General features: G+C 34.9%; 1 protein-coding gene across 1 annotated transcript in view; it reads right to left on the reverse strand.

Annotated features, from left to right (window-relative positions):
* Window positions 1-2,634: 2,634 nt before the first annotated feature.
* The window catches only part of LOC117121530 (adhesion G protein-coupled receptor E1-like), a 22,367-nt gene continuing 15,272 nt past the window's right edge, over window positions 2,635-9,729 (reverse strand). The window contains exons 16-22 of the mRNA XM_033266756.1: window positions 8,657-8,812; window positions 7,788-8,306; window positions 7,295-7,447; window positions 5,813-5,961; window positions 4,978-5,240; window positions 3,951-4,017; window positions 2,635-3,524 (exon numbers count right to left, since the gene is read on the reverse strand). Of these exons, the coding sequence (XP_033122647.1) occupies window positions 2,999-3,524; window positions 3,951-4,017; window positions 4,978-5,240; window positions 5,813-5,961; window positions 7,295-7,447; window positions 7,788-8,306; window positions 8,657-8,812 (1,833 nt within the window). The 3' untranslated portion in view covers window positions 2,635-2,998. The remainder of the gene's footprint in view (window positions 3,525-3,950; window positions 4,018-4,977; window positions 5,241-5,812; window positions 5,962-7,294; window positions 7,448-7,787; window positions 8,307-8,656; window positions 8,813-9,729) is intronic.

Raw genomic sequence — 9,729 nt, forward strand, 5'->3', positions numbered from 1 at the left:
CTATTGCCTATGAATTAAAGAGTTTATTAATGTGTTCGTCTTCTGTTTACTCACAACATTCTACTTCAACAATAATATTAAACAACAATAACGACAATAAATTAGTAATATTTACATTAATAATACTAATTAGTGATGACGATAATAAATGTGATAATAACAACAACAACAACATTAATAGTAATATTTATTTTTAAAAATAGTAATAATACTAGTATGGTAATAATAACGATATTTAAATATCAATTTTAATAACTAATTAGTGATAATAACGATATTGAAGGTGATAATAGCAATAATACAATAATATAATAATAATAATATAATGATACTTATAATACTAGGCCTACTTAGTAATAATAGGGTAGTAATATCGATAATAAAGGTAACAACAACAACAATAATATTAATAATAATATGAGAAAAATACTAATAAAACGCCAATAACAACTTTTTAAATTACTGTTATTAAAATTATAATACTAAGACTAATAAATAATAATAATAATATGAATAATAATAATAAAAAATCGAAAATTATTTATTATTTATATGGTACTATAAATATATGTACTATATATATATGTAATAATAATATCAGCAAAAATTTGAACAATATATAATGTTAATGCTAAGACTAATAATTAATATTAAAACTAACGGTAATATAAACAACAATAATAATAACAACAATGACAACAATAATAACAGCAATAATAATAACAATTAGTACAATGTAGTACCAGTAAATGACTTGTGGCCGAGTTTACTTGTGGCCGAGTTGACTGTAGCCAAACTTTTTGTGGCCGAGTTGACTTGTGGCCGAGTTAACTTGTGGCCGAGTTGACTTGTGGCCGACTTGACTGTGGCCGAGTTGACTTGTGGCCGAGTTGGATCGAATTCCTTGTACTCATCTATACACTAGCTTATCTATATGTAACCATGATACGTGTACTACGCACACTGTACTCAAGTAAAGGACGGACAGAATTGTATAAAGTTTAAAGGGGAATTACACGCCTTGTTAGTGTATGACGGGGGTGTATGACGTGACTTTATTACTGTACTGCCAGCATGTTCTGATGTTGATTTTTGTTGAGAAATTGAAAGCTCGACATAATTAGAGAACAGTTTTAAGTTGTATAAATGAAACAGGACAAATATATTTGTTTATGTTATTTATCTTGCATTTTTTTTTTTTTTCCTATTTTTGCTTTTACTAATAAAGGCGCTAAATTTCAGCATTCTTAAGCCGGGCACCCACGTGATTCTATAGAGAACGCAACGCAACGATGCGCGCGCAACGGATCGATTTTTAGGCTGCCACCGAATGGGTAAAATTTGAATATTTTACTAAGTGGAGAAAACAAACCAACCAGAGCGGATCTGTTATTATTACTATTATAGCGCCGCCGCGCGGATGGGGTGTACTCGCAATGCCTTTTGAACGGATGTTCCACTTTATTGGGAAGCTGCTCTACTAGTACTTCTGCTATTTACTGTATTATCTTTGCTATCGCTCACCGGGAGCGTAGTTGGATTCGTCGTGGACGGTCGTACGACGCAATGAGAGTGCCCGGCTTTAATTTCTATTAGATAACGCAGTAAAACATGACAATACAAAAACAAAATATACCGTATCCGAAAGCTCTCTCTCATCTTGGTAATCCTTAAAATAGTAATAATAAAGAACAATAAACAAAAGTAACACCAAATTTGGCTATGAAATAAGCAAGTTGGAAACAGGTCCTTTCAAATCCATGCTCCCGAGGAACAAATTGGATTGAATTTTATTCGGTATAAACACCAAGGATAGCCCACGAAAGTCTAGAAGAAGACTTATTTCCAGTGGGGTCCTTCTGGTGGTGATTAGGCAGTACACCGGGAGACAATCTCCTACTCTTTTCCGAAGAGTTTACTGCGTTCTTTATTTAACGTGCACATGGGCCATCATTGCGCACGGGACCAACAGCTTAAACGTCTCATCCGAAAGACGGTGCGCTATTGTAACTTGTATTTCAGCCCTCCAGCCGAAATACAAGGAGAAGCATCGATGGGAATTGAACCAGGGACCTGGAGATCTCCACGGTTCAGCGCACACACAGTGGCTGCCACCAGCTTTGCCGACTGAGCTAAGCTGCTCTAAAAATGGATGGATGGATGGAATTATTCGATTGTAAACCCATAAAAGTCTAAATAAGACCTACTTCCAGTGGGGTCCTTCTGGTAGTAGTGATAGGGCTTAAATTCTTGTGTTCCTAGCGAGGCTTTTCAACTGCACCCGCGCGTAGAACCCCTTCCATTGGGAGAAGATGGGTACGGGTGGGTATCCTGTCATCATCTATCACTGGCTCATGTGGCCATACTTCCTATATACATCGATCTAGATATACACTACTGTATAAAAAGGGCTAACTAAAAGTTGAATTGAATTGCAGCAACTTTCATTACAGGGGTGTTAGACGAAAAACTCATGAATATTTAAAACACGGAGGGGGGAATTGTAGTAAGGCTATTAATGATATATTCCCAGAGTACTCTGGTCTTGTTGTATGTATTGATTCTGTAGATTGATAGCTAATTTTAAATATACGTTGTATCTTGAAGTTATGAATGAACCAAGTAACTAATGTATTGTAGATTACATTTTTATAGATGGTTTATGCAGTTAAAACACTTCTATAAACTCTTTTATGCCTTCTCAAATATAACATTCAATCTAAGTATCCACATTTTCACATTTTTAAAAATTTACATAATGGAATGTTAGCACTGCCGGCATTAATATCTAAACAACTTAAAAAGATATGTTTGCCACTTTAAGAAGTAACAGTATAAGCTTTCAATTAAAAATAAGAAAAAAATTAGATAGTGCGGAGGTTATATATCTAAATTTCTTCATACAGCTAACCAAGAAACAAGAAAGGTTTTAACTGACTCAAATTAATGATGGCGTCATAGAGAACCACATTAATATTATTCTACAGTCGAGAAATTGTCATATGCTTGACCAATTATAGTCAGTCTCAATTTTCAGCAAACCCTTTGTCGTGTTCGTCATATAAATTCGTTCGTCAGTGGTAGCCCCTAATCGCCTTCCTTTGCTATGTGAGATAGAGTCAAGTGGTGGTTTTGAAATATGAATAAATGAACACATACAGGTTTTAAAATCACCAGTACGCACAGCGTAAAACACAAATATAAACCATCCTTGAAGAGAATTAAAAATGCAAAAGAGAAGTTGCATCGAGAACGTCAGGTGTGAACTGGATGATCTCTCTATTGCGCCAAATCCAAATATCCATGTAAGTCCGAGCAAAATTGACAGGCCAATAGCGGTAGATAACTGATCTTTCACATGTTTAAATTTACTTTTCGGTTCAGTAATTCTTTGTATTCGCTGACGTGAACAACACATCAGTACGCGTATGACGAGAATAAAGATGACAATGTTTGTGAGAAATAGGACGCCAACTACCGATATGTTTCCGTAATATAAAACTGCTCCAGGTTTCAAGAAACAACTTTTATTTTTGGAGGAAAAAAAAAGAAAGAAAAATTAGGATCACATCACATCCTTGTTGAACAGTTTATGAAACTCCCAGATGCGTCCAAACATACCACATGACAAATGAGAATCTCGGGGAGGGGGCCTGACAAATGAGAATCTCGGGGAGGGGGCCCCACCCCGGTTTGCAACTAAATTTAAAATTCAAGGCATATATTGAAATTAGCGCTCTCAATTATCTATTCTGCTGAATACGTTGTTCCCCCTTCCCTTCCCTTTTGAAAAACTCTGGATCCGCCCATGGAGATTGCCGGTTTGATGACGTAATTTAAATTTTAAATATTCATATCATTATGATGAATACAGTCTTATATGTTTTTTCTGATTACAGTATTATAATTTTAAAATAAATGATATGGCCAGGGTAAAGGATAATACTTACTAGTGTTTATTGGTATAACTGTTTACGTCGAGAATTAACGACATGGTGACAGGAATGAGTGGAAATCCTACGGATACAAATAAATTTCATAATATATTATACAATATGAATATTATTATAAATGCAATGAAAGAATATTTTCATGAGTTGGAAAACTGACTGCTCCATGCAACGAGGCAGAGCAAAGTTGAGTGGAACATTCAATCTTTTAACGAACGAAAATAATATCCCTATTAGACGAATACAAAACATTCATTCGTTTTATAACACATCTAAAAACGTAGGCTTTCTTCATAAAGGCTTCTAATGAATGACTTGTTGTGGAGCAGGAAATCAAGTTGTCCCTCCCCAGGTAGTGGAGCCCCGGGCTTATCCTGGGGTGGGAGGTGCTGATGCTCAACATACTGCCTTTGGGTATCTGCATATGACTTATATGGGGAGCAACTCGATGGGATAATTGGTATTTGGATTTTGCTGAAAGTTCTTCTGGGAATTATTTGGATCTTGTTGGTTTAATTGTCTATGCGCCTTGAACACCTTTGGTGGAGATGTGCGCTTTATAAATCTTTTATTATTATTATTGTTATTGTTGTTGTTATTATTATTATTATTATTATTATTATTGTTATTGTCATTATTGTTGTTGTTATAAATCTTGATTATTATTATTATTATTATTATTATTATTATTATTATTTTATTATTATTATTATAAATCGACGGGAAATTAACCGATAGGGATCGTCATAAAATGATGGTGGTGGTGGTGGTGGTGCTGCTGCTGGTGTAGGTGGATAATGTAAGTGATGATGATGTGATGTGGAAGATGATTACGATCATCATGATAATGCTCATGATGATCTTGAGAGTCCTGATGATACCAATAATAATAATAATAATAATAATAATAATAATAATTATTATTATTATTATTATTATTATTATTATTATTATTATTATTATTATAATCTCTATCCCTCACTTATAATGTTGCTAAGATAGTTTATTGACCAAAATCTATACATACCCCATCCGAATGTGTATGCTTTCATCCTAAATTTAGAGATATACGTCGGAAAAACCTTCACCAATGATAGATAGATATTCACTGCTTGTACTGTCATCCACGCCATTGAAGAAATGGTAAAATAATGCAGAACTACAGATATGACGATGCACGTATGTTTATTCTTTGTCTGTTCAATGCCGACGGCGAAGACAAGGTAGAGAAGACACAATGCAATGGATAAGTTAATCAAAACTAATTTAGGACGGATTGTGTGCTGTTCCCTGAAAAATAATGAAAGTAAAGTGTCAAGATAAGTCTATAGGCCTATAAAGCAGTGAGTGACGTTCGTCGGCCAACGAATCCAACTCCGATCCCTGCAGTGGCGTATCCAAAGGGGGGAGGGGGCTTGCGGCCCCCAGGCGTCCCCCACCCCATTCGAAAACTTCGAAGCAAAAAAAAATTAGGCTAGGCTTATGCTTATGCTGTCACGGTTAATGTGTATTCGGGAATCTAAGAAGCAATATTTTTCAGTGGGCGTGGCCACCGAAAATAAATTCCACGCCCCCCTCATATTTTGGCCGCGCACTCCCACCAGCCCCCCCCCCCAATTTTGATACTGCTAGATACGCCACTGGATCCCTGTGAGAATTAGACGACGTGAAGTCGTAAGCTGATTGTCGGTGGCAGTATGAACGCGTCGGCCGACGACCGCCTGCCGCAGTGAGTGACATTGGGTATGTAGGCCTATGTGTGCCTGGCCTAGATATCATGCGACCGAGTTGATGTTCTTTCTTTGTAAATAAATTTCACACTGCCACTTAGAACAACTCGGACGAAAAACAGTTATTCTTACCTTGATCGTGGCATTGTATGCATTGAATACGTCTGAATGATGATTGTTAACACCAGAGCTAACACAGATACAATACAGCCAACTAAGCTTATGATGGACAATACATGATATCTTGTCTCTTGGCTCAAGCCAATCTGACCATGGTAGTCCTAAGAAAATGGAAAGTAAGTTATGTTTTAGTTTTAAAGTTTCACATGGAAAATTAGTGTACAAAAATGACACGTCCATCCGGTCACAGGCAGTAACCCGGTAATAGGCAATAACAGGGATTTTTCGCAAGCTTACGAAAAAGATAAACGAATACGGATACATCTTTATATTTATTTATTTCATTTCAACATTTGTATACAACCCTTCCCCATCTGTCACAACGTAGGGATTCATGCCTTTGTCAAGAATGATTTAGGTACGAATGACGATAATGATAATGATGTATTTGTATTTGTTATCGTTTTCGTGAGGTTGAGAAATCTTCCTACTGTTTAGCAGTTTAGCCAGTGTCGGGTCTTTATGTTAGCAACATAGCAAATCGAACACAAGCTTAGAATCGGATTTAGACATCATTTACTAAAAAGCGTGTGAAGTCTCAAAGCGTTGTCCAAAGGCTTCTATGATTATGCTGCGATTCGGCACAATTATTTAACTACAGTACCCTCTTAATTGTAAATGTAAAAAAATATGACGTAGTTACACTATAACGGTAATGTATATATGTATACATATATATAAGCCTATATATATATAGGCCTATATACATAGAGACAGATTATAGTCAGTCTCAATTTTCAGCAAACCCTTTGTCGTGTTCGTCATATAAATTCGTTCGTCAGTGGTAGCCCCTAATCGCCTTCCTTTGCTACGTGAGACAGAGTCAAGTGGTAATCAATCGATGTTGTTGATGTGGATCCACGTATGTCTCATCGCAAGAATAAATAATAAGTATGCGCAGACACAATAAACTGCTACGATACATTGACTTGTAGGAGACAGAATCATTTTCATTTTTATAAAAATAAAATAATAAAATAAAATAAAATGTACAGTAGCCAGTAGGCTGGCTACTGTACATTTTATTTAATGTTAATAGGTCTATTGTCTTTTTAACCATTCACATGTTATGTCACACCGACCAGCCATTGATTTATGCCAATTTGCTACTGTGCCATGTCCTCTATTGTAGATGTAGACCTGGCGCTAGTCACCTATTGTATAGACATTATATTAAATCTGTTAAGTTTCTCATAGCAAGATACCCAAGCGCTGACGAAGGTAACTGGAGTGCCGAAAATTTCGCAAATAAAATTTCAAAGTTCAAAAGTACATTTATTCAGTAATTGTCAACATAACGTCATCAACATCCAGTTGTCTAACGGTTAGTGAATATAGCTGAAAATTTTCATCAAGATCCAGCTCTCTAACGGTTATGTCTACATTTTTGCGACTGACCGTGATATTTATGTATGTACATAGTTCTATACCTACCGTCAAAACAGCAAAATTAGTTAGATGATCACAATGACAAATGACCCGTCTGTCTTTTGTTGTGTTGTACACGCAACCCGCATTTGACCAATTGCCGTAGCCATTCGCAAGTTGAAAATCCCAAAACACACACTCTGCATTAGTACCATTCATCTGAAAATATTTGTTCAACTAGTTATTATCCGTTATGACTGTAAAACAAATGTGTTAATTGTTTAAATTATTTATTGACGCATTATACTTAAAATTGGTGGTGATGTTTGCACTTTAAAAATCGTTATTATTATTATTATTATTATTATTATTATTATTAAAATTACAATTTTCACATTTTGTTTGTAAATTAATTATTGTTAACGTAGTTCTCCAAAGTCACACAACAAAATATGTAAATTGATACCTGGTTATTCTGTCATCCAGATAAAAAAAAAATATTCTATAATAAACGAAGCATTTTGTGAAGTAGAAAAACTAAATTAATGTTATAACTTACAGTTTGAGTGAAAACTCCTACTACCGGCTCTACTAGGTCACGTGTCTTCTTCTTATTAATCTTAGCTGAAATAACTTTGCTGCCAATTTGTTTATTTTCATAATTCGTTCTAAACAACGTAGTCTGGTGATAGATAATGAATATAGCTGAAACCTTCCCGCCATTTATCACAGTAGGTCCACTAGTGAATACCTCTGACGGCAGTTCTAGTAAGGTATCAACGTCAACAAAGTTGGTGCGTGACTCAGAGAACAATAGTGATGGCTTTTCGGATGTGTTTTGAAATGAAATATACACAAGCCCATTTGACGCAACGTCATCAACATCCAGTTGTCTAACAGTTACGTCAACGTTTTTGCGATTGACCGTGATGTTAAAGTCAGCAGACGCGACCGTTGCGAGCTGTTCTTCCATCGACTGTATTGTGCTCGACGAGGCACGTCGAATTTCTTCAGAGTCTTCAACATCGCCAACTATATCCAAAAGATTGTTTACGCTGTTGATCACTGTGGTTGTAACCTGTAAAAACATCAACAAAACATTGAACTTGAACTTCCTAATTAAACCGAAAGTAGGTCTAAATCAAACATTTCTTTCTCTATTCTTTGCTAGCCGTCAATGTCTTATTTAATAATGGAATAAGCTTCCTAACAATCTCTTTTTCCAAATTCTTGTTATTGTAAATCCGATTTCCCGGAAAGCTCAGACAAATTTTTCTTCTATGTTAGTCCCCATCGAGACCCCGTTTTACTTTGTATTGACTCTGTTGTGATGGAGACAAAAAAACAAAACCTACATATCTATCTAACTGAAAAACAAAATTTATAAATAAAATAAATAAATATAAATTATAAGAAGGTGAGGCTTACTGAAGGTGATGATGAATTAATTGAGACGATGTTTTTAAGAACTTGAGATGAGTAAATCGTAGCATTCTCAGCGCCATCTACGTTGGAACTTGCGTTCCTTGTCAAAACCTCTAGTGTATTGGCAACCTCTTCGATATTGTCTTCGGTGACTTCTACCTAAATTGTGTACATATTGAATCTGAAATCTTGAAATTTGTACAACACGGGCTCTTTAAGTAAATAAAAAATTTAAGTCCTGTCCAGACTATTGATTTGACAAAACATAGGACGTACCTAAATATGGTCATGATGACATCACACCATGACATATATAGGCACATCATTAATATTTATGGGCATATATCAGAAAATGTTGTAGTGTGGATGAGTGTTATATATCTTGGTGTGGAGCATCTAGATGTGTATAAGAGACAGCAATACATGATATCTTGTCTCTTTGTGAAGACCATTCGGGATGTTTACCTCAAATCTACAGACACTCTTGTGAGCTTCGACATCAAATCAGTATTCACCAATGTACCTGTCCAAGAGGCTTGTCTTATAGCCTGTCTCTTATACACATCTAGATGTGTATAAGAGACAGCCTCACATGCGCGTATGAATTTTATAAAGAAAGATAAGGCAGCATAAGAAAGACAAAGAAAAGAAAAGTACAGGAGAATTAAGAAAGATAACGAAAAGGAATAGATAAGGTTACATAAGAAAGAAAAAATGAAAAGAAAAGGAAAAGTCACATGAGAAAGAACTAAAAAAGAATGATAAGGTAATATGAGAAAGGAATAGACTAAAAAAAAATAAAAAAAATAAAAAAATATAAGGAAACAAGGAACACATCAGAAAGGTATAAGGTAAGTAATTTTTTGATTTTTTGATGAACATAAGATGCAATGAAATAAAATGCAAAATATTTCCAGGAAAAACTGACAAGTTAATTATATGAACTGACAAGTTAATATATGATAAAAGGATGGTATTACTTTGAGAAAATGAAAATGTTGGTTTACTTTTTGATTTCCTGTGCTGCTTAATTTTCAATAATAACATTAAAAAAAAAAAAAAAAATTAATAATAAT

The sequence above is a fragment of the Anneissia japonica genome, unplaced genomic scaffold (assembly GCF_011630105.1).
Source record: "Anneissia japonica isolate Jap-2015-1 unplaced genomic scaffold, ASM1163010v1 scaffold287921_len548085_cov176, whole genome shotgun sequence".
Lineage (NCBI taxonomy): Eukaryota > Metazoa > Echinodermata > Crinoidea > Comatulida > Comatulidae > Anneissia > Anneissia japonica.